This window comes from Anomalospiza imberbis, chromosome 1 (assembly GCF_031753505.1).
Source record: "Anomalospiza imberbis isolate Cuckoo-Finch-1a 21T00152 chromosome 1, ASM3175350v1, whole genome shotgun sequence".
Taxonomy (NCBI): domain Eukaryota; kingdom Metazoa; phylum Chordata; class Aves; order Passeriformes; family Viduidae; genus Anomalospiza; species Anomalospiza imberbis.
Window position 1 is genome coordinate 57,726,897 of NC_089681.1, and position 25,724 is coordinate 57,752,620.

The window sequence follows — 25,724 nt, forward strand, 5'->3', positions numbered from 1 at the left end:
GGAGATCAGAGCTGAAAATGTTGTGCAATGCCTATGGTTCATTGTGGGTTTTAAAATGACCAGCTGCAATCCAAACTCTTATTAGGCTGGATGGGAAGAAGAAAATACCCATGCCATGAAAAAATTTTGTTCAACTGGATTTTATAAGATTGAATTTTCCAATAAATTATAACAAGATGTCTGTTGAGTTTACTCTTTTCCTTATACATTGCTCTAAGCTTGTCAATGTGGAATTTCAACTTCGTCATAGAAGTTGGTTGATTAAATCTTTCCTTCTTAAATTGTTCTTTGGCATTTCCATTTTTAGTTATTTTAAATCACATTATGTCAACAGTGTATTTTGCAATCTTTCAGCATATAATAGCAATATTTTTTAAAGTACTAAATTACTATAATAAAGGGAAAAGTCTTTACCATATTGGACTTTCAAGCACCTTCTTACTGTGAGAAAGAACATCTCATGACCTGAGATGTGGGACTAAATTTTACAAAAATGGAGAGTTATTTTCTACACCATTTCCCTTTAATGATAAAACATCCTGTGTTTCAGATCTTTGAAGATGAAACAGGCTTGCTTCTTCCCAGTCTCACAGGAGTGTTAAATAGTTTGATCAATATATGCAAAAAGACCCGGATCTAGCAACATAAGTGTAACTGGAAAAAAATAATGCTAAGTTGTACATTTTGAACCTATACATTTATCTTCTTCAAAAAACCCGATTATTTTAAACCAACTATTAAACTATGCTGGAATTTAAATATTTACCATATTTCTGCTTAAATTTCTGACATATACAGACTAGCATAAATTTTATTTTAAGAGTTTGTTCAGCTACATTATTTATAATCACCTCTTCTGACTTCATTCATGTTTTCTAGGACCAAAGTGGAATTCAGTCACTTTGCTGTGACTTTTGACTTTCTAAAAGTACATAGTGTGTGTGGGTCTAGAACAGTTCATGCAATTTAAATCAGCTATATATCTTTGGAAATATATCTTGGTACTACCTGCATCTTTCATAAAATAATAATTTCTGTAATTCCTTGCTCCATTATTAATTAATCAATAATTATCTAAATGAAGCATGGCTAGAAGACCATCACTGTTTTATTTTACATGTATTCACAACTCATGAAAGAAGTTTTTTGATTCCAGGGATTTACGATACAGTACCTGATTCATCTTTTCTGAGTTCTGAGAGGATCTAAACTCTATTACTTTTCACAGATCCATTATTGCAACAATCTCTCCAACATCCATTGTACTAAGACTAATGAAAAAAAACCACACAGTTTGTTTGTAATACACCTTTAGCCTTTCCTACATCACTTCCATCCATGACTGCAATTGTATACTCTTTAAAAAGTAAATTTTAGAGATGCTTTGTGCTAATATTTATTCTCTTCTAGTTCTATTTTGTAGGTTGGGTTTATTTCATTTTCATTTCTTATGAACAATTGGATGGAAAATAATCTTAACGCTCACTATATGGATATTTTCTGTATGACTTCTTTTACTGTACTTTGCCTAGCTAAGCTTGTCATCCCTGGTTCAGTTACAGTAAGTTTAAAATGTCTGCATGAAAGTCAAAAGCATTGTTGTTTCCTATGTTCACTTTTACTACTCATTTTAAAATATCCTTTCTTCTGTCACATTACATTTTAGGCTCTATTCATTTTCTAAATATCCTGAAATAAATTGTACTGTTTATTACTGAGTCTTATACACTTACCACCTTAACTAATTTACGAGGTATATCAAAAAAGAAATCAAGAGGTTCTCTAAATCTTTTGCCTTGAAAATCTTTCTTACCATGACTTTACCTACTCTTCACATATAATAAAACTTATTCTTTTTAATACAATTGATAGTAAAATATAAAGAGTCTTCTTTTGGTCACCTTCTATAATGTAGACACACTCTCTGTCCGGAGGATACTTGTTGGGGTAATTTGGAGAAGTGAAGATGCCTCCTTCTGCATATTTTGTCCAAGTTCCACACTGCACTGGTCTCTGTCCTTCGGACACAGTTTGCTTTTCTGTGAAATGATGACATTAAGCATTATATAATTAGCCCAAAAATTATTATGTCCATGTGACACCTAGAACTCTCTAACAGGATAAATACAACAGCCCCTTTTCTGTCAGTAGCCTCAAACTTTTATCTGTTGAGACTGAGTACGATAATTGATCTAGGGGAAAAGAAGGCTGCTTTTTAGGGGTACAAACAGGTAATTCTTACTCAAAATATGTTTTTCAAAGCAGAGGAGAGGGGGAAAATACATTTGCATTGCTTTTAAAATAATAACCTTCTAAGGAAAGCACATGCTTGAGAATTGGAAGGCATGAATTTCCCACTCATACATCTCAAAAAGCTCAAGCATGTGCTCTGTCAGCAAGCTTCATGACATAAAACAGGAATATTTCAGTCACAAAATCAAGGATATAACCCAGAGAATTATGATCATATATAGAAGTTGTTTTAAATATTTGTCATATTTAGTCTGTATTCACTGGACAGAGGTAAACAGGGGAATTCCTGGAATCTGGTTCATAGATTATTTTTATCTCACTGTTTGCTGTAAAATTAATAAATAGTTCTGAGGCCAGGAATCACAGCCCAGAACTTTCCTTCTCCTAACTGAATCCTCAGAGAGCAGAGTCAGACCTTCTTGTGTGCTTTCTTCCAAGCCCTAAATCTCTTGCATTTCTTCCTGCTCTCTTAGCAGAGAGACTAGAGTCAAAGGTTTGGGGCAGCTCAAGCTGAAGAAAATCAGGGATCCCTTGCTAAGCATCTTGCTTTGACAAGTAGGCTAAAATGAGATGGATTATTCCCAAGGAAATACATCTAGGCTGCTAATAAAAGGAAGGATAGTAGGTTCTAGACTGCTGTTGCTCTGAATGAGGTCTTTAATAATCAAAGAGCTGTCCCATGTAACTTAAGCCCCTGGTGTGTAAAGGTGTTTGAGGCTCCTTCTTAGGATCACTGGATAAAAACAAGCATTTTCCAAGGATGATATTAACCACCTGAGATCTGACTTATACTCTGCAAGCATTTATTTTTCACCCTGGTCAGTATCCAGGCAGAGTATGACATGGAGCCCAATTTCCTACAATGAATTCCAGCCTGCAGGGACTGTGCATTCAGACACAGGTTCAGACACACACTGTGCTTAGCAGCATTCCCTGCTAGGCTCTCCTCACACTGAGCATCCAAGGCTTTCAAGACTCTCTTTCTCTACTCCCCCCGCACAAATGTACCCATGATACCAAATTTCAGGTTTTTAATTATACTTCAACAAGAAAAAAGGTTTTAAGTGTAGGTAGCTGAGTGCCCAAACTGGACTTCCCAATTTGAAAGTGGGAGTATATTATGACCTTCAGTTAGAGTCAGGCTGAGCCTGATGAGCAGCCCTGGATTTTTTGTGTGAATACAGGCATGTGAATACTCCAAACAAATGGACAAAGGGCAGACACTGGAAGTAAATGAACTACTAAAATTTCAAAAACTAAACTAAAAACTCATATCCATATTTTGGTCTCTAATAAATTGTTTGACAAAAATGTTTGAAGTTTACATACCTGTTCCTTTTTTGGTTGCCCCAGACAAATGTAGGATGATTAGACTTGCTACAACTGAAAGAGAAATATGTATTAAATATCACAGAGTGATAGCTTCTGCAATCAAATTACTTGTATTCATATATGTCACAACAATACAAATGAAATAGCATTGCTGTAAAGAAAAAGTTTAATTTTTACTTGCATCTTTTAATTACACTTATTGTATAAGCAAGTTTCTTCATGGCTTGTTCTTGTAAGTACTTATCTTTGCAAATGTATGCAAGTAAAGAGGAAATCTTTTGGGTTTAAAACAAAATCCACAGGCATTGATGTTCTCATCCTTTTTTTTTTTTTCTTTAACATTAGAGAAAAACACTTTGACCAATACCTATTTATATAATAATAGTTCGTTTCAGTGATAGAAAAGTGGCTGCTTTTAACAGAGGGAGACTAAATTTCAGTGCCACTGTACGTACTAATGTCTCTCACTATGGCATAATAAAATTTGAAAATTATTACTGGGAGTAGGAAAGAAGTGCGAGGTTGGATTCTTCACATCCATCAAAGCATTTGCAAATCTCTAGTGAAGTAAATTATTGTGTGTGCTTAACAATCTCATTAATCTTGTTTGACTTGTTGAGAGGGTGCTGCTTTTTTGCTGCAGTGAATCTGCAGCCCACTTTGCAAACAGGTATCTGCTGTCTCCAACTGTGATAGGACAGCTATGCCTCTTGGAAACAAATGCAACCTTTCCGAAATGGACTTTGACCCGGAGAAAATGACTGGGTTTCTGGGAATTTCCAAATATAACAGTTTGACTAGAAAAGGCTAAGAGGCAAACCCTTAGTACAGTCATAATGAGTCTAATTTGGAAGATCAAAGTGACTAGCTAGCTACCCGATGAAGAAATCACACACTGATTTTCTTGTCGTCATTCATATCTTTGGCTATCAGAGAAAGTGGAATTGCAAGTGCAGAAGAGAACAGATCCATCAGTTCTTGGAGTGCTTACGGCTTTGCCTCGGCTAGTTTGGCATTAGGCCCAAACACAGTGCCCAGGCTGCACTGACCTTAAGGTGGAAATGAAGTTGCCTGCTTATTCAGAGCATTTTGGATCAGTCAGCTACCATTTTGTTGATGACTATGATGAGGAACTGACCAATTAATAAAAGTAATTGAATGGCATACTTTCTACTTATTTTCCCTCAGAGACACCAAAAGCCACCATGGCCTAGTAACTCTGATCCTTTCCAAGATGGTGCTTTCAACATTTTCACCTTTTTTATCGCAGTTTATGTGTAATTTTCACCCCAAAGGAAGCCAGTCTCCATATTTCCAGTATTCTGATGGCATTGAGATCCCTATTTATATGTCTTTGACCTTTCCATGTGACAGAGGGTTTGAGGCATGGATGATGGCTGCCCTATTAAGCAGGGTAAGATTGAAATTCTGGGAAAATGAAGGCTTGGCAGCAAATTCACTATTTCTTGGTCAGGCTCACAGCACCTAGAGACAGATGTTGGCAGCAATGATAGTTAAAACTCTTGTGTGTCATGGGCATTCGGTAAGAACACTACACCTTCTGCTCGGATCTGAATGCTACCTAGCCATTCATGCCCTTACTCTCCTCAGGGATGAATTCTGGAAATACATGCTAGCTGGGACTCTGCCTGCCAACTCTGTCAAAATCCAAAGGCAAGGCAGGAGTCACCCCTTTACTGAGTTGCTCATTTACTTTAGCTGTGTTTCATGCAATGATCATAATGCATCTATGCTTGTAATCTTCACCAGCCTACACCTAATTTCTCAACAGCGTAAAGTGGATTGGTGTTCAAATATGGAATCAGCTGCCAGTGTTACTTCTGCCCATAAATTTGTGGAAGCTAGATTAGGATAACTGAACAAACTCCATGTGAGAAGTGTTTCTTTTAGGCAATTAATAACAATGCATATCTGATTCTTACACATTCATTTCAAGCGTCTTTATCTATTAGGTCTTCCCTCATTTTCTACACAGAAAAATGTGAAGTTCAGAGAAGTAAAGAGAGTTGGTCCAAGTCACAGATATATTATTACCAAGATGACAAAAGCCCCACAGGTCTTTTCAGTTCCAGCTGTAACTGATGGAAAAGAGGTTTCCAAACTACAGAGCTGTTTTCCTAAAGCATAGAGCTTTACTTAAATGTCATATCAGTATTTGCTACTAATAAGCCATCAAAATAATCTTGATAATAAAGTCTAATAGACAAGCAGACAGTAAGAAACTAAGTGCTTGGGGGTTTTGGTTTTATTCTAGATGTATAATATCTAACATTTGGATAGATAAAGTGAAACACTTCTCCCATGCTATTAAAAAAAAAAAAAAAAAAAGAAAAGAAAAGAAAAAGGCTCTTGTTTTAGTGTTATTAACAGCAGCACCAAAATATGCAAGTTGCCAAAAAGTAATTAAAATTGTGGTCTTCTTGGGAAAAGCCAACACAAATACATATTATTTAATTAGACAAGGCAGACCATTTTATTCTATGATCCCTCTGCACAAACGCACCCATGATACCCAATTTCAGGTTTGAATTTCCCACGCCTTTTTCTTTCTCAAGCCACAGAAAAATAACAGTGCTTTTCAGAGAGGGGAAAAAAAAAAACAAGACCCCAAAGACACCAACCATGGAATCTTCACTCATTGAAAACTGTCACTTGGTAAGTGTTGGCAGCATAGCAACAATATTGTCATTATGTTGGTTTGGGTATTATTTTAAAAAAGTTTCCATAAAATTTCTTGTTGCATTCTCACTGGCTTCCTCCTCCCCCTTTCCCTCCTAATCACGGCTGTAATTATAATCGTGCTTTCTAGTGCCACTCTGATTATGCATCTTTCCATCTTTTTTGGATGTGTGCATTTTTTTTTATTACAAGCTGTACATTAAGTGATTTATCTCTTGGCCAGGCTTTTAGGAGGCTGTGATTTGGCACAGACGTGGCTTAGTCTGGCGAAGAGTTGTAGGACAAGCAATACCTGGTCATAGCGCTATTGTACAGGTGTGGGCGCGCAGAGAAGTGCTGGGAGGAACTGGGGCCAGTCAAGCCCCTTCAGAACAGTGGACCCTCTGCCAAACAGAGGCGGGAGAGGGAGTCCCATCTCGCATCTTGAGGCCTCTAGGGTGTTGGAAGAGTAGGTGATATATTTCGGTGCCTCCTTGCTAATCCTGGTGGATTTCAGCCGAAAGCGCCGCCCCCGCCCCGCAGCTCTCCGGGATCCGTGCCCGGTGTGGCCGCCCCCGCCCCCGCCGCGGCTCCCGGCGCTGCCCCGCGCCCCCTCACCCTCGCCGGCCGATTCGAGCCACGGCCGGGGCCCCAGGGCGCCGCGGATGGCGGGGGCAGCTCCCTCCGCTCTCTCCCGGCGCGGCACAAGCCACCAGACGCGTCGCGCCCAGGTGAACGCCTCCAGCCCCCGGCAGCGTGCCCCGCCGCCCGCCCCACGGCGCTGGCGGCAGACACCGGCTCCCCTCCGGTGCACCGCAGCGTGGTGGGGGAAAGGATGCGGTGTGTGCGTGGGGGGAGTTCGCCCCCTCGCCGAGGGAGCCTAGGCGTCCCGTTACGCCAGGTGTGGAGGCAGAGGAGGGCAAGAGCCCGTGCGCGGCAGCGGAGCTCGGTCGGGGGTAGAGGGTGGGAAGGGGGAGATTGATACTCACTGTGAAAGAAGCTGCGCCCATGGGTCATGTCTGTTCCTTACACAAGGGGCTTCCGTCTCCACTAATTCCATTTAGATACGGGAGGACTTCCAGTGGCGGGGAGAGGATGGAAGTAGGAAAAGAAGAAGAAGAAAAAAAAACAAGGAAAAAAAAAAAAAAAGCCCGAAGCCCACACACACACAGAAGAGCTGAGCAGCCTTTCCTCTCCCTCGCTCTCCCTCACCGCCTTCAAATGATCACCGCCAGCTCAATCCCATCATACCCGAGCGATCACCAGCACCGCCACGAGCGGTGCATCGCGGCGGCGGCGGGCAAGGCGGCGGCGGCGGCCCGCGCATCCAGGTGCCGGCGGGCGGCGGCGGCGGAGCGAGCCGAGCCCCTAGTCACCAGTTTCATACAGAACCAAAAGCAGATCGAAGCATTTCCTGCAGGACTCCGAGCCCAGCGACTTCCAGCCCTTCGGCTTCTTTTGATGCATTGAAGAAGGGATTAATGGGTCCGTCATCAGCTCCCTGTGCTTGCTCCTCTGAAGGGGTGGGGGCGGGCGGGAGGGAACCCAAAGAGGAGGGGTGGGGTAGAGAAAGATTTACCAAATAGGGGATTTAGTCATATTTGTGTGCAATGAGAACCTTATTAGAGAAGAAATCCTTTAAAATCGAATAAATCCATTTTTGCAAAACCCTCTCCCTGCGCATAACATAGTATCAAGCGGTAGCAGCGGCAAGAGGCTGAAAACACATTGCACGGTCTGAAATCCCCTTGAGAATGGATGGAGCGAGAAAGAGATGGATGAGGATAGACAGATGCCCCCTCACTTCTCCAGTCCAGGGCGAGAAGCAGAAGAAAACCGTGGAGACTCTTCCATTCATTCAGTGGAGGGGAAGGGGAAGAGGAGGGGGAAGGACGGGAGGGCGGCGGTGGTGGGGAAGGAATGATTTCAAAACTGGGATAGGAAGGGCAAGAGGAGAGGGATCGCTTCCCCTCTCCTAATCAGTTCATGGATCAGACAAAATGCTCATGAGTTCCTCCTTGACCTGCACCTGCCGAAGGGAAATTGAAAAGATATTCCCCCTTGAGCGGCGACTTCTTCCTCTACACACCCACACCTACGCACGCACAAAGACACGCACACACACTCACAAAAGGGAGCAATAAAAGTTTATCTGCTAATCCTCCGGCCACAGATACAATGATTGCCTCTTCCAATCAGCCCAGAGACGACTGCAAAATCTCTCCCTTTCTCTCCCGCCCTCTCCCCGCGTCTAGGACTTATCTTCCTCCCCAGCTACAACCCACCCCAAACACCCATCCCTTTGACGAGATTGCGGAGGGCTAGTGGTCAGAGCGGGAAGGGAGAGGGGGGAGAGTACAGTAAAGAAAATCTATTAATAATAAGAATATTGAGGGAGCCTGAAATGGGCTCGATGGAAAACAAGAGGAGAGGAGGAATGGATGAAGAGAAAGGGCTGTGTCCCCTCTTGGCCTCGGGAGCCGGCCCTGCAGAGCCGCGGCAGCCGGCACCTCTGACTCCCGCAGCGCCGCGGCCCCGGCACTCCCGGCCCGGGCGAGGGGAGGGCGGCAAGAAAGGACAGGGAGCGAAGCGCACGGCTGGGGCGGCGGGGAGGGACGAGAGAAGGGAAGATTTGTGTCACAGAAGTGCAGGGGGAACAGGATGGGTTCCCCCGGCTCCTCTGCACTGCTGCTGCGGCGGCCAGGCTGGGGAACAGCAGGCACGGGAAAGCCGCCGACCCCCGCGGGGATGGGGGCAGAGACAGGGGACCAGGGATACCCGCAGCCCCTACCCCGGGCTTCCCACGCAGCAGCAGCATCTCGGAGGTGGGGTCGGCGCCGCTCCTCCTTGCCCGCACCTGATGCTCACGCCGTTTGCAACAGGAAAAGTGTGTCTGGAAGGGCAGCTGGGGCAGGGAGAGGAGGGGGGCGTTGGCAAGGAGGCTGTAAGTCAATTAAAAATGAAATGTAGCCCGGCATCCTGCTTTGCACGGGTGCAGAAAAGCACGGGCGGGGGTGAGCGCAGGTCGGACGGCACCGATGGCTGTGCGCCGGCGGCTCCGCGGCCGGGCGCGGAGCGGCAGTGCGCGCTCGCGGAGCCGGGCTGCCCTCTGGGGCCCGATGGGTCTGTCCTGCACCCCGGGGTCTGCCGGCGAGCAGGGGGCAGTGTCAGCGTAGACGGGAGGCCTGCTGTCTTCAGGGCACCTTTTAATGACATGGGTACCCTTGCTGCCTTTGGGACAGCACTGAGCAGCCCAGCAGCTATTCTGGAAGGTGAATGATGAGGAAGCCTGGATATTAGTTGATTTATTTATTTATTTATTTATTTTTCCCAGAAAAAAAGCCGTGTTTCAATAAAAAGCCTCAGGGTTTTTTTTTTTTTTCAGCCGGTGGATGGTCTGCCCCATACTCTGAAATGAAGACTGTATTTGCCATCAATGCCTACGATTGCAGGCAGTCAGCAATAACAGTGTGCATATTAGGGTATGTCTGAGATGATCTTAGCTAGCAGGATTCATCCATTCAACCAGCCAGTCATTAGCCCAGCCAGCCTGACTGAGCACTTAAAAATCCTGCAGGGTGAGAAGGGCACAGGATTTTGCTACAGGTCTGTGAGTAACCTCTTTATAATAAGGACTATAGAAAATATAAGACTTTGTGAAAGCATTCATGTGTTTTGTGTAATCCATCTTGCCATTAGTAACATCAAGTTTGCAGCTGTTAATCTCAATAAACTGTCCTACTCTGCTTTCTAACCCTCTCAGCACTTTCTCTGACCTTCCTTATTCTCATCCACAATGAGGTACAGAACTTTATTTGTAGAGTAATTGAAAGACACCTGATTTATCCATAGGATAAACTTTTATACAGATGTGCAGTCTATCTTAGGGAACAGTAGAGTAACAGAAAAAGGGTAGTGTTCAAAACAGTCATACAAATGTTTATAGACAGTCAGATGTTTCTTCTGCAGGATGATGCAGACATCCATATGGCTAAGTTTCAAGTTATAGTTACTTAAAAAAAAAAGGTAATAGAACAAGTAGGCACAAAAGAGCTGATTTTGCTGTTCTGGGAAATGTGCTGTGTCACATCATATAACAGTGAGCTTCACATTTTTCCTTTACTGAAATAGGATGTTTTCAGTTTTAAAATTCCTAGATCTTTTAATGTCACTCATAATTTTAAGGACACCATTGCAATAGTATTGAGAAACAAAAAGTGGTACATACCAAGTGTGTTTATGCCAAAATGTAATCACTAACTATCACTATGGAGGGAGACATCCACAAAATAAATGAGGCATGACCACAATGGCCACTGAGTGTTCTCATTAGCAATGAGACCTTAAGGAGATATCTCAGGATCTACATCACTGAATGCTAAAAGCGTATGCAAAAGTGTTTATAAGCAAGTACCCAGGGTTTTCAATTTAAAGACTGTTCAAAATTGCTTTCTGCCTCAATAGATTGCACTTCTGTAGAGAGTTTGAAATTTTGAACTTCATACAACTATTGAAATATTCACCACCAAATTTTTTTGGCTTTATGTCTCCTTTTGTTGAAAAATCTCTTTATGTGAGTTTTGGTAAATGCTCTTTCTAGTAAATTAGTAGCTCATGCTCTTAGATGGGCAGATCTTCCATTACCCTGGAATTCTATAGCTAAATTTTTATAAACTTAGTGTGTATTTTTATATCCCTAATTAGCCAATTGCCAGAACCTTACATTTCTACTAGGTAGTAAATTTTAAAAGGAAGAAAAGGATTGACATTTAATAAAACATTTATTTTTTAAAAAAAATGGGAAAGCCTAATAACTATAAAAAAATTATGTCAAATGGCATCTTAGTAGCATTAGGAAGTATTTGGATTTCCTTGGTAAAAGTCCTATTGATTTTTAAATGAGTTTAAGGGTTTTTTTTAGGTTTCGCATTTTTCTTAGAGTAACAACATTGGCTTATTTTATTATATAGAATGACAACTACACTTTTAGATTGGAAATGTACTTTTATTAGTTCTATATTGGTTGTCAGCTGAATCCTGTTTTTAAAATAAGCAAGAAAACCCAACACAATTATGTTCCTTGATTCAGTACATACACTGCTATTCTTTGTAGTTTTAAATCATCCATTACATGGCAATCTCTTTATATAGCGCATTTTGTTGGCCTCGCTCTTTCATATTCACAGCTGAATTTTTCTATTGATTTTTAGAGCACTGTGTTTGAACCCAGAATATTTTATTCAGCAAGACATGAAACACTTCCTGTTGTCTAACATCTTTAGGGGAACCTAAGACACTGATGAGCGTGAGGATGGTTGGTTTGGCAGAAAGGAGATCGCTCTTTTATAGACCAGTTTAAGCACTGTGAAACATTTCCAAACTGAGATTACAAGATGAAAAAAGACAAATAAGCATGAAAATAGCTAACAGTTTTTTTCCAAAACAGTAGTGTACAATCTCCTATTGAGATATATGTGAAGCACTGGACAGTTTTCTTCAACGGATAGAAAAAAAGCTTTTACCTCTGAATTGTGTTATGCTGGTGTTTCAATGACAAGAAAAGAAAATAAAAATTCTGCTTTGCTATCCCCCCCTTCTGTGGTTAGCCTATATGTTTGTATTTCAAAAGCAGAAGTCCTGGGCAACTGGCTGTAAGTGGCCCTGCCTAGGCAGGGGGTTGGACAAGACAATCTCCAGAACTCCCTTCCCACCTCAAACACTCTGTGATGCTTTGAATCTGTAAACAGTGGGTGAAAATTGATTGTAAATTGGGGGAACAGTTTCAGAGAGAAAAAGAAAGTCCTTAATATTCAGGACTGATTTGGCTTGCTTTCAGTTGTAGTGTGTAAGAAGATAATATATCTCGATTATTTTCTCCTTGAACCAGAGGAGATTATTCAGTCTCTGTTAAAATGGTAAATTATTCACAGTTAAAAATTCCTCAGCATGGAGGAACCTTAGGTAAATTACCTCCATACCTTTCTCAATTAAATTCTTTCTTGTCAAAACAAAACCTACCCAGAATTTGTTCATCCTTTCTTGGCTACTTTGGATAGTCTTGTCTTATCCCAGCTCTGCCATTGACAACTGTTCTAACTATAACCCATAAAAACTAAACAAATTAATTCTTCTTTTTGTAGATGAAAGACTGAAAGTATTAAAAATAGCCACGAGTTTCTCCCACATTTTCAACAAAACATTCCTTAATTGGAAGAAACGGCACGGTTAGGAAATGGAGAAGGCACTGGCTTCCTTATTTATGGAAAGTAATCTATGCTTCTGAGGGTGGGAAGGAAGAAATATGAGAGTGGTATTTCTCTTCTTTATGCCTTCTTTAAAAACATTTTGGATTTTGTGTCATGTGTAATCACAGATGCACTTTTTGCCACAATCTCTTTGTGAATGAAGGTTTTATTTTTTTTTTTTTTTTGCTAGAATGTAGCAAATTCAAGCTACAGTCTCAGTATAACAGTTATACACAGTGTGACATTTGGAAACACTGAAATGAATCATCAGGCTGATCAGCACATCTACATTCATGGCTTAGTTCAGATAAAAAGTGTGGTGCTAAAATGAATCTCCCAATTGCCCTCACTTACTGCATTTTGGATTGCAAATTGGAGCAGACTTTGAGTGTGTGAGCTGTTTTTCTTCTAGATGAAACTAAGCTGAGAGATGTGTTCCTAGAGCAGTCTGTTTTCTAACTTCTAAAGGGCATGCAGCCCCACAGGAGCACAGTAAAACTAGTGCTAAATAAATACTGGTACAGAGCAGGCACGGAGAACTCAGTACCCACCATTTCACCTTCCAGACAGGCTTCTTTTGCCCTGAATTGTATATTAATATGGACTTATTCAGTATTTCTTTCAACAGTGCTAGTAGCTGAAACACAAAAAACTGAAATACATTCCATTCTTTGGTGATGAAACACTCACAGAGAGGCATAACATATATCTTCCTGTGTGATATCAGGATAATGGAACCTTTTAGTCCCTTAAAATAACATCTTTCCTCTTATCCATTTTCTGGTCATTCACAGACTGTCTCTCGTAAGTGCAGAAGGACTTTGAGTCTGCACTCTTCCAACAAATGTGTTCCTGAATACAATGCATTTAGAACATCTCTTCTGACACAGTTTTCTTGAAAATTGAAGTGTATTTCCATTTTGCAAACCAGTCTGTGGGATAACCCTTAAAATATGAGAAGAAAGCAGTTTAAACAAGGATTGAAGAAAAATCTGACACTTTTCAACTGCAGTTTTTCATAATTAGTCTTGTATTTAATAAGTGCAACTTGGATTTACATGATGCCACACAATTTCAAAGGATAAAAGACTTCTCTTCTACAGTACACTTTTATTTGTTCTTCTCTTTTTTTTTTTCTTTTATCCTGTTTGATTAGTGTCACTCTTAAATGGAATGAATTAAAAAGTAATTCTTTGGGGTGATACAGGAATTGTCAAAGTTGCCGACTGTACTCACTTTTCTTTATTTAGAACTGTGGTCTCTAAAAATGGGGAGAAATTGTGGACTAATAGAGTGTATAATACAACCTGTTGGGGTGCAGAAATATTTTTTTAATACAATTAATAAACAAAACAAAACCAAGCAATTTTTTTAAAAAAAGTTTGTTAGTTCATCCTTATATCATTTTTCTTAATTTCTATTTTTGTATGTGGTTTATAAATACATGCATTAGTACAGTAGTCTGTGTATGTATTTTATAAATAAATAAATAAATATTGGGTCACATGCTTAAAAATATCTTACTAATAGGGGTTTGCTACCAAAAAAAGTTTGAAGAACACTAAAGTTCTGCCAGCTATCCCCTCTGAAACAAATGGCATTTGTAAAAGTGCTAGCTCAGATTCCACATTTAAGACAGATAAATTTGTCACTTTAATTAAGGCTTTCAAGAACCTTTATTTCTACCATTTCAAGAACAAGGGCAATTCAGAAGGCGGGGGGGGGGGGGGGGGTGTGTTTGGTTTTGTTTGGTTAGTTGTTTTAGTTTTTTTCATTCACATGTTGATGATTTGGTTTATGAGTTAAACACAGACATGTTGCTATCGGAAAGAGCTCAAGAAATTCCATACCTGTTATTGGCAGAGTCTGGAAGAAAGCTGTTGAACAGGAAGAGTCAAAAAAATTTCACTTATCCAAGTCTTCTAGTAAGAATTTTGTGATTATTACTCTCCAGCTAAAATAACTAACATCAAATAAAACCACAAAAATATTAACAAAATAACAAGAAAAAAATATAAAAAAGCCATTTCAAAGAAACAACTGTAAGACCACATGAAACTTATGGCAAATCTTCCCAAGATTTTATTCTGAATCATCTATCACAGCTTAAGAATTTGAAGAAAACAGTGGAATATAAACCATGAGAATCTGCATAATTTAAAATTAAAACCTGAAATGGCAGAAGTTAAAATTAGTTTTAAAATAGATAACTACATCCTTACAAAACTACTATGATTACTATATACTAAAAAATTATCCAAAAATTACTAGTTTATTATTAGCTGATTCATCTGAACTTATCTCTGAGCCATTCCATTGCAGCCTTTACTACACTCTTTTTCCTAGAACTCTATTTAGGGTAAATAAACCAAAATATTAAATGGGGCTCCCACCTGAAAAATGTAATTAGAAACAATGTGACATATATAAGAGCTGTATGAATCTGTTCTTCATTGTAAGAATGAAGAAGAGTACTTAAGAGAAAGTATAATTCAGTTATATAGAAACTTGGATGTTTTCCTGAAATATTCTCTTTAGTACTGACAAAAGAAATTACCCCCTTAATAAGACAAAGCAGCAACATTTCTCCTACATAGTAGTGAGGAATCTTAGAAGGGTTAATTGGAAAGTTCAACTAATTCTTATTTCATTAGTGTTCCAGTGGAATGCTGTAATTAAATGCATTTTCCAGGGAATTGTTAATAGGGCTCAATTTACCATTTAAGATAAATACTCTTTTTCAAACTAGGGAGGCAGGGTGGGTCATATTTATTATTTAAGTGGAATATTTATAATAATGTGCTATGGAAAGAAGTGCATGAATCTTGCTGTCTTGCCAAACATTTCACCCTTGTGAGAGAGTAGCAGAGATGGTGGCAAATCATATATTTCAGAGTTAAATTAGTTATTGCAAGATACTATGAAATTACTAATTACTGTAGTCCTGGTTCAAAAAAAGCATTTATTTATAATCTCCTATGGAAAAGGAATTTGAAATCTGCATGCAATTTTCTAACTCCCAAGTCAGCATCTTTGCTATATCTAGCACATGAGTTATACATGTTATGCATGCAGTAAAGCTACAAGTTAATAAATGATGGACTGAGAACTAGACTGAGATGAAGGCAGAATGGGAAGAGTTATTTGGAAGCACTGAATTAGAAGGAAAAGCCTGGCTTGATCAGCAGTTGTAAATCAACAAAATTTCACTGAAGATGCTGGATACACATTTGTCAGTCCAAGTGAAGTCTTATTTTAAAAGACTATTTTCTAGACTACCACATAATTCAGACATTCATTGTATTGTCCTTTTCTTAATCTTGAGATGGGGACAAGGGGGAAGGTTGGTAGAAGATGGAAAGAGTACATATATAATGCAAGTAGGCACAGTCCTAATGGAGATACTTGGATATTAATGGATAACACTGAAGACTTAAAATAGATTAATTACAAATACTAACAGATCTAGGAATCTGTATACATGGGGTTTTGCTTTCAGGGAACTGGCATCAAAATATTCTAAATAAGTCAAAATGATTGTATTATGCTTTGGGGCAATATATTAGTATGCATTAAAGTTGCAATTTTTCGAAGAAGGCAACTAAAAATACAGTCCTTCTTTGACTGTTATTTACATGAATAAGTTGTTACAGGTGAAAACTTTTCTGTTTCTAGTTTAAAATGCATGTCCTGTCATTTAAGTCCTGTAACACTTTTTCATAATTAACAAAAATATGTTGAACCCAGCATTTTTAATGCACATTTTCTGTAAAAAGTAAACTATTTCTTTCCAAGGCCTGATCTCATGTAAAAATAATCATCTCTTTTTAAAGTCATAGTTAAGACAAAATTTAGTATCATTAAGTCAATAATGTTAAAATTACTTTCAGTTTCCATCTTCTGAACAGCCTTTCATTCACAGTGTGCATATGCAAATTTTGACAGAGGTCTTCATCATTAAATAAATAGTATGCTCTTGCACATGACAGTTTTTTAAATTACAGTTCATCTTTCTCAGTGTATTCTGCATCAGTCTACTAAACTGAATAGCCTCAAGTTTAGCTATTCTATTTTAAAACTGTCCAACATTATTAGCAGAGCAGAGAAGCAGTTCAAAAAGTAATTAATTCCAGGGCTTAGAGTAAACTGCTATTTTAATTAAAAGAACACTAAATACTAATGTCCTGATTCTTTGTACTTAGAACATGAAATAAAAAGTCTAAATCACTTACTTTTAATACATTTTAAATGCAAGTTGAAATACGTGAAAGGCACATCTCCTGTTCCTGCTCCTTATATGCTGACTCAAAAAAAGGAAAATATTATATGCCATATTTATTGGTTATGTTGTGCCATTTTTCTTATTGATTCTCTTCCAGTCTCTGCTGAGTAGGAGTATCAGCAGTTACACCATAATTGCACTGTGTAGGATGCCAGACCTCAGCTGTGCAGTTGTGACTATTACCACCTATAAACCCACAGAAGATGTGAGGTCCAAAACAAAGATGTGAGGTTCTCTTTTGAAGACGTGAAGTGCTTTCTATGCTTTGCAAATTTACAACTTCCATCTTGTGCAGACTTTAAATTATACACAAGGAAGGGTCTTTACACGTGAAGAAGCACTGTTCAGAGCACTAGAACTGCACAGAGAGGTGGTGAGGTCTCCTCCTCTGGAGATATTCAAATCCCTCCTGGGTGTGATCCTGTGCCATGTGCTGCAGGTGAACCTGCTTTAGCAGTGGGGTCCCTTCAAGAGGTCCCTCCAGAGGTCCCTTCCAACCCTCATCACTCTGTGATTCTGTGAAACAAGACTTTTAGGCAGTTTGGCTTTTACTACAACTTTACAGTCTCACATTTTTGGTGGGCCTCTCTCCTCATGGAGCAGTTGAAGTCTGCAGGTATGACTGCAGTGTGCCACAGAGCACAGCACGGCTGGTCCTAAACTAGCATTGATTCTCTCCCTGCCTGACAGAAATCTCCATCAGGATCATCACCATGGCCTGAAGAAGCTTGAGCTACAAGGCATCCAGGAGATCAGGGACAGGAGGCTGTGTGTACCACATGATGGTGTCAGCATTGCCTGGGGCTAGCTCAGGTATCTGTGTATAGATGTTTGCCTCACTGCTTATGTCTGTGATGCTTATCTCACCTCACAGCTGAACTGCAGTAATGCAATACGTGTCACCACAACGACATGTGGAGAAAATTCCAGCTTGTGTAAGATGACTGACAAGGACACAGACTGTTTGTCCTTCCCTCTCCACAATACTTGAATTTCTCTATAATTTCTAATTCTGTTGCTACTTTATGGCCAGGACCCAGGAAAACTAAAAGATCAATTAAAATTTTGGTAAGGAAGATAGAAAACAAGTTTAATCATCTAGTTAAAAACAAAATAAAACAAAAAAAGACAAAAAAAAACCCCACAAAACAAAACAGAAAAACCCACCCAAAACAAAACTTAAATTTTTTTCACAGATTATATGTCTAGCTTACAAGAGCATCTGATAAAATTTAAGTAACTGATCCTTCACTGTGAAGGAAATGACAGAAAAATACTCCCCTTTCTTCCCAGCTGCAAGGTTCAGCACTTTGACCTTACCTTCTTGAAAACTTTTAAAGATTTGGACAGAAAAGCTGCCTCTGAAATCCTTGAAATTCTGATTCAAAGGTTTTTGGCTTTTCTTTTTCTGATTTAGACTACAGATTTAAATTAGAGGTGCTGCATCCTAAATAATGGTCAAGAGGTTGACCATAGGGTTTTGTTTTATATATTTAAATTTCCTGGAAAAACCCAGTGCGGGACATAAGAATCTTTTCATATTCTGGACACTTGAGCCACTGTTCTTTGCCTCCAGATACAAATTTATGTCAGTTTTTTTTTTTTTTTTTTTTTTTTTTTTTTTTTTTTTTTTTTTTGTGGCAGAAAGTTTATATTATCATGATATTATATGAGACTTTTTTTTTTTCATCTGCACTGTGGCCACGCAACATGTTAATATTGGTCCAGTATTACCAACATGAGAAAAAATCCTAGAAGGAGTATCAAGTATTGACGCTTATCTCAATGTTTTAACATTTTTGATTTTAGGGTCCATTCTCAGTTTCTTATACTTTTATAAGCTTTATCCATGTATGTAAGCTTTCTTCTGTCAAGTATCTGATTCTGTCTTTATACTTTGTAAAAATGTCAAGAATTGTTGAAGCATTTCTTAGTCTAATATAAAGAAATAAATTTCTGCTAATTAATTATTTATCTGAAATGTTTTTAGAGAACTTTCTTTACATAGAAGAATATAAATTTAATTTAAATTTTTGATACTTCATGCAAATAATTTCAGTATTAAAAATCTATACAAATTTGACCATATTGGAAACACAGAAGGGCTATCTTCTAACCAGTGAAAAAGGAAGGAGAAAAAGTTAGATATGAAAGGACTAACATATAACTGAAAGTAGGCTTCTTCTAGATGGTGCTATTGCTTTGCTCTTGTGTGAAAAAAATATTTTTAGAATAAAATAGATTATGATAAATTAATTAAGATCTATTTTATAGTTATACAAATGAGAGACATTATCAGGATATAAAATAATCTCACAAATAGCATACCTAACTTCTAAGTGTATGTTATACTTATGTTTTCAAGTGCTTTTCAAGGTAATTTTCAATTTCGTATATATTGTCATATCTAAATTACATTGCATCAATTAACACTATGACTTGATTTTATCTTTAACATTTATACCAAAATGAGGCTTTGACCACAGAAAACTACCATCTTTTCTGCTATTAAAAGGCTTGAAAGAGTCATAAAATGCTTTGGGATTTGCATGTACATACTATTAATCAGATGATCTGCCCATCAGTCCAAATTGAGAGAGGTCCAATAGGAAAAGATCTATATTACAGAAATGTTCTTTATAGAGCTATTTTTATTTATTTATATTTGTAGCATACTGCTCAATTCCAAATGATCAGAATGTGTTTCCCCTCTGTTCAGATGCCTAATTTCTTTATATGGATTTAAGAATGAAGACTTCAATGAAAATAAATTGAGGGATTCAGTAGTATAAGTGTTCAGAAAAGCTGTTGTTCAAAATCACTTACCTGGCAAAAGTCCCAGGAAGACAGCATTGGTGTCATCTATTCAAAACATTATATTGCTCCTTTACTGCATCTCAAAGCTTTTATTGTATTTATTTTCAAATCTTCATGGAATCATAGGGAAATAAAAATGAAAGAGCCTTTAAGAGGTCACTAAATTCTCTGGCACAAGGCTTGATGCGCTATATATTTGTCATTCGTGATACACGTTTATGTAGCTTGTCCTTAAATTCTCTGTTGAAGGAGATAACAAAATCTCAATGGGCAGTTTCCTTCCATGTTTCAGTAACCCTATTATTGCTAATATTTGATCTGAATCTTTCTGGATGCAAATCCACCATATATGGACATAATGACACAGGTCAGCTGAGTGTGTTTAAGCAACAAGAGATTCTGGGCTTACGTTGTTCAGGGTGTAGTGATGCTGATCAGTTGAAGCTTACTTCTCCATTAAGGGAACTAGATTTTGCACTTTATGATCAGTCTAGTACTTGGCTCTGAGATCACAAAAGAAAAGTACAAAAATGGAGATATCCCAAAACATCAGTTGCAGGTTTAACACTCAGAGTTCTTCCCTCTAAATTACTTGCAGAGGAAGAGTTTGCCAAACTACTCCCTCTGCAAGCTTCTATGTGGGACACTTTAAGTGATTTCTCAGTGGTCTATGAAAAGTATTTTAGTTTTAGCTAAGTCACACCACTTATGCTGTTTGTGGATGGGATATTACAGGTGATACAATTTCTGAGATTATTTAAAATTTAATTCAAGAATGCTCTAAGTCATAGAGTAATGATGGGTTTTTTTCATTTTTTCTCCACATTATATCTGCCCTTAATATATAATGCCCTTAAATGCTCTTGGAAATGCATTTTTAAAAGCGAACATAAATTCATCACCAAGTTGTCTTTTCCCTTGCAAAATAAATTATTTCAATTTTAAAATTCCTGTCAAAGAAGTTTAATTTCCACAGTGGGTCTGAATGAAATCATAATATCACTCATTTCATTTAATGAAATGCTGCATTTCCCAAAATAAGCCACCACGAGTCACATTCACATTCTGAGTTACAAGATGAAAATTTTAATAGGATTAATATTGGATTTCATACTGCTTTCTAAATCTGAAATACATGATGTAGAGGAAAAGGGAATATGTTCATTCAGTTTTCATTGCTTCATAGTTTAATGAAAGCCTGACAAATCAGATATATAAGGCAGACAATAAATACAATATGCGAGAACACTAAAGTTTTATCAAAAAAAGAAGACGATGAATCCCATTTATTGGTTTTGCTTACAAAGGACGTGAAGATTTTCTCTCTCTGGAACTATTCCTTATGTGTGAGTTCAAAGTACTACTTAAACTGGAGTTGGTGTTATGAGAATAAATTGTGACTGTAGCAATTCCAACTTTTGAAAGAAAGCTGGATAATGATCTGGATAACTATAGATCAGCACCATTATCCACAGTGGACAAGTGCTAGAAACAAGAGGATTAATACTGGTGTTACAAGGAATCAACACAGCTTTTGTAGAGAAAAAACATGTCTGACACATCCACAAGAGTTCTCCAAGACAGCAATAAATGAGAAAATAAAAGGCAATTTGGTTAATAAAGTATTCTTGGCTTTTCAGTACATTCTGAACAAAAGTTTCTAAATAAACTGTCAGAAATACAAGGGAAGATTCAGTCATGGTAATAAGAAAAACATGGGAATTAATAGTCAGTTTTCACAACTACAGGGACTTGTCAGAGAGACCATTTTGGTTTTTGTCTGTTGTCAAATATGTTTACAAATAAATCTGAAAATTATTGGAGCAATTATGTGATATAGCTGTCCAAGAATACAAAATCAGGCAGAAGGGTCAAAGCTGAATGTGAAGTATAACAAAGGGACCTTATAATATTTGAATTAAGCATCAAAAAAATGGAATATAAAGAGGCAAATTAACTCAAATGAAGTAAAACAAGGTAATTAATTTTTAAAAATCAACCAGTGACATACAATAAAAGATTCTGCTTTATTATGATGTGAAAGAGCTCCTTATATTTCTGCAGATAGCTCTTTAAAATATCATATAGAATTTTCAGCAGTCAAAAAGACAAAATAAATGTTAGCCATTCAGGAATATTAAAAAAGATCAAATAAGAACTTGGTTAGAATGCATATTCTTCCATGCTGCCTGCATTCATGTTCATCCCATTTAAAAAAACTAACCTTAAAATTAAGAAAAATATGGATCTAAATGCAGGAAGTATTTTGAGAGAAACTGAGTACCTTCTATAGGTTTGGAAAGAGGTTACTGACAGAAGATGGAAGGCCCACAGAATTATTAGTGAAATGAAGTGTGTGAATTGGGAAATCTAGAGTATGATTCCTATTTCTTTTTTTTTAGGAAAATGCTCTTGATGTTTGTGAGGGACAAGACATTGAACAAGATCTTGGCTTGATGCAACGTATAATAGTTTAAAATTTTCTTATTAGCAAGATTTTCATGTTCCATTTCAAAGGAGGAAACAACAACAAAAAAAAAAAAAGAGCACCAAAATATTATTAGCAATCTCTATAAAAAGCCTAAAAAGATGGAAATTTTTACCTGGACCTGGTCATATCATGTATCACTGGCCAAGTACTGGACTTCCGTTGGGTGATCCTGGCTCTTTCAAAGCTTTCTGTTTCTCTGTCTGTCAGTTAAACGAACTCATATGAAAGACCTGAAAGATTCTTTTTTCCCCTGTGCTCCCTTGAGCAGGTCAAAACGGCTTGAAGATACTCAGATTCTTAAGCTCCAAGGGAGCCTTGACAAGCAATCTCCTACCTTGGTGACCACAGAGCTCTTGCAACATTCAAGGCTCCCTGAGATGTTTGGGAGTCTCAAGGGCTCTTTGCCTCCTTAAGTCCCAAGGGCTCCCTGTCTTCCTGGAGTGAGCTTAAGAGTCTAAAGTTTTCAGGTTCTTCTTACTCCAGGGTTAGCAGGAAGGTTTTCTCTTGGCCAAACACCCTTCCTGGGATTTCTGGAGTGCGCGTTTTGACACTGCGCATCTACAGAGTCTGGAAATCCTGGCTTTCAGTCTAACTGTCAGTATACCAGTAACATTCCACAGCCTGGGCTTATTCTACAATTTGAGTAAAAGCCTGTAGTGGGATACACAGCTTTAGTCCTTGAAATATACACTCTTTTATTTTTTCTGATTAATTTACATTCCCAGAGGAAAAATCTCAGTTTAAATTTAATCAATATAGAGATTGAACTGTTAATTCAAAAACTCATGTGTTCTACATACTGTTGGAAGAGCAAAGAAACCTTAGCCAACCAAACAAAATCCAAAAAAACCCAACAGATCAACACTCATTTAACAAACTTTACAGAAAAGTTAGCAGCTTGATTATAATAAAAGTTGTGTCTCGAGTAAAATCTTTTCTATGTTTCATAATCCTAAGTAAAATAGATTTTGCTTATTTTTTGTCTTTTTTTTCATAATGCCACATTTAATAGTAATATTTAAAAGAGAAAGAATGAAATTCACTTGCTTGGTATGACTCAATGTGTGAAAGGAAAGAAATGCAAATCATTCATATGTTTTGCTGTTCCTTAGTCCTCAATGTATTCTGCATTTACACATATTTTGAGTGAATTGAATGAATGCTATTCCCAAAAATCTTGCTATAGCTACACCATACAATCCAATACTCTAAGCTATATGTTAGGAAAAAACCCCAATCCCTGTTTAAATTCTTCAAGTCAGGCTCTCATTCTCAAGCACACTCAGAATTTCCTTTATTTTCTTGATTTAACATAGACCCATAACTGATGTTCATATTTTCCCCCGTGTTTAATTACAGATTAACTGGATTCATCTTTTAAGCAGCTTTACGTTTGGAAACTGCAGTTCAGATGGGAGCAAATGTTCTGATTTTTATGACTGATTAAATGAAGAGAGATAATAATGAAAAACAAAATAAAAGCATGATGAGGTCATCAGCTCATAAGTTTATTCTATTATGTGCCCTATAGATATCATAGATGAAAGAGAGTGTCTGCTCCATGGTGAAACCAACATTTTTAAGAACTGCATTAATGAGGTTTGGCCATATTTCAGAATAAGCAGAAGTCTTTCTGGAGCACTGTCACAACTTTGCTTTCATACTCCTATAATACAAAAGAAAACTCCTCTCTTGAAAATCTGTCATACCCATCCCATATGCCCTTCGCAAAGTATAATATGGATGTGAATGATCTGATTAAAATGGCCAGGCTTGAAGAATTGTGTTACTTTCCCAGATAAAATAAACTTAGAAAAGAATTTATGCCTCTGCATTGCAGTTTTGTGTTACCAATTTTAAGAGTACAGTGAGATTTTTAAAAATTTATTAAATTGTGATTTTTTTACTTGAGTAATAGCAGTGGCTAGATAAAGAATGAATCGTTTAAAAATGTGATAGGATACTTTATAGAAGATAATTTTGACTGGCTTACACTCAGTGAAATTCCAAGCAGCTATTAATGAACAATCAACTCACTGCATTAGAAACTATGAAGATTTTATCTTCTTCATTCATGTAGTGTTAAGTTATTTCAAAGACATCCTAACATGAAAGTTTGAACAAGGATGGACAATCATTTACAACACATGTACATTAAACATATAGAAGTACAAGATGGTTTTAAGCTTTAAAATTTCAGAATCCTGACATGCATTAAAAAGATGCAAAATACACATCTATGCATGTGAGGATAAACAGACTTAAATAGCAGGCTACAAACGTACCAAAATACAGCCAAGATCAATTGACCCCATGAAGAAAAAAAATGTAGTACACAAAGATTTGATGATGACCAAAGCACTTTGCAAAAATAAGTTCTCAGTATCAGTCTTTTCCCCATGGGTTCCCTCAAAAATGTTAATGGGATGTGAAAACGGAGAGGGATAGTCTGCCATAAGAAAGTGTAGATGATCACTTTATGCAAGCTACAAAAACCTGCTCTTCTGGCCCTGAAGTACTGAAAGGTGACTAATTAGTCTTCTCTGCTTTGGCACCTACCATTGACTGTCCTCGGGGCAATGTGTGACAATTTATCTCTGCAGTCTTCAGTAGCTTGAAAAAATGAGATGATCAGATATATTTAGGGTTTTGACTAGTATTCATGTGGTCACAAGAGTATCTTACATTGCCAGATAAATTAGCATAATATTAGTGTTTCAAAATCAGCAGGGTATTCCATAATGCAAAAGTACTCTGTGCAGAAAATGCCTTTCTCTCTGCAAAATACCCTTGAACAGATACTCAACTATTTCCAGAAGACAGTCATCGCAAAAAGAGAATATAGCTCCTTCAGAAGGTAATGAAAAGTCAAACAAGATTTCATTTAGCATTTACACCTGCATATACTCATTTTGGAGTTTTTCAAATGGTGTCAAATGCTGGTGGTAGAGAAAAATAAGACAGTTCTGAATATATTGAAAAATGCCATGAAGGAAAACAGATATTTCTAATGGTATGGTCACATGTCTGGGAATATGAAAGCTTTGATAGTGATTTATTTTTGAGAGATTCACTATACAAGCTGTTCAAGTACCAGTTCATGGGTAAATGGCACTTAGAATGTTGATAAAGGTAGCCTAGTAATAGTGACATGAATGATAAAGTGATATTAATAGCAGGTCCTTGGCCCTTTTCTTGTTGCAAGTTGAAAATAAGCAATCACTTGAGTTTCTGGTGTCTTATGAACTTCCAAGTGACTGCTGTAATCCTCTGTAAATCTGATATAGATCCTTGCCATAAGCTACAAGATCTGTAAATAGAACATCAAAAGATAATAATCTAATTCTTATTACAATTTATTTTAATTTTTTGATTCAAAATAAAATAGAAACCTTTGTTCACTTTATGTGTGTGCCTTTAAATATAAAGTTTAGGATATTCACTTGGATGTTCAGATTCAAAACTGTTTTTTTTTTTTTGCACTGAAAAATCTCACTCAAAATATCTTATAACTCCAGGTCATGACCTTGAGCAATCAGCCTGTGATAATGTTTTCACCAACACAGGGAAACAATGCAATACAACAAAAATGTTCTGATATAAGATGAGGTCACAATTTCTTCTT

The 25,724-nt window shown here is 37.7% G+C and overlaps 1 protein-coding gene across 4 annotated transcripts in view; it reads right to left on the reverse strand.

Moving 5' to 3' along the window:
- The window catches only part of NETO1 (neuropilin and tolloid like 1), a 62,802-nt gene extending 54,846 nt beyond the window's left edge, over positions 1 to 7,956 (reverse strand). The window contains exons 1-3 of one of the 4 annotated variants that reach the window (XM_068193501.1): positions 7,254 to 7,952; positions 3,583 to 3,636; positions 1,902 to 2,039 (exon numbers count right to left, since the gene is read on the reverse strand). In XM_068193501.1, coding sequence (XP_068049602.1) covers positions 1,902 to 2,039; positions 3,583 to 3,636; positions 7,254 to 7,281 — 220 coding nt within the window. In that variant the 5' untranslated portion in view covers positions 7,282 to 7,952. Of the gene's footprint in view, positions 1 to 1,901; positions 2,040 to 3,582; positions 3,637 to 7,253 lie in introns of all 4 variants that reach the window. The other 3 variants (XM_068193492.1, XM_068193520.1, XM_068193510.1) reach the window with 3 other exon arrangements.
- Positions 7,957 to 25,724: the final 17,768 nt, after the last annotated feature.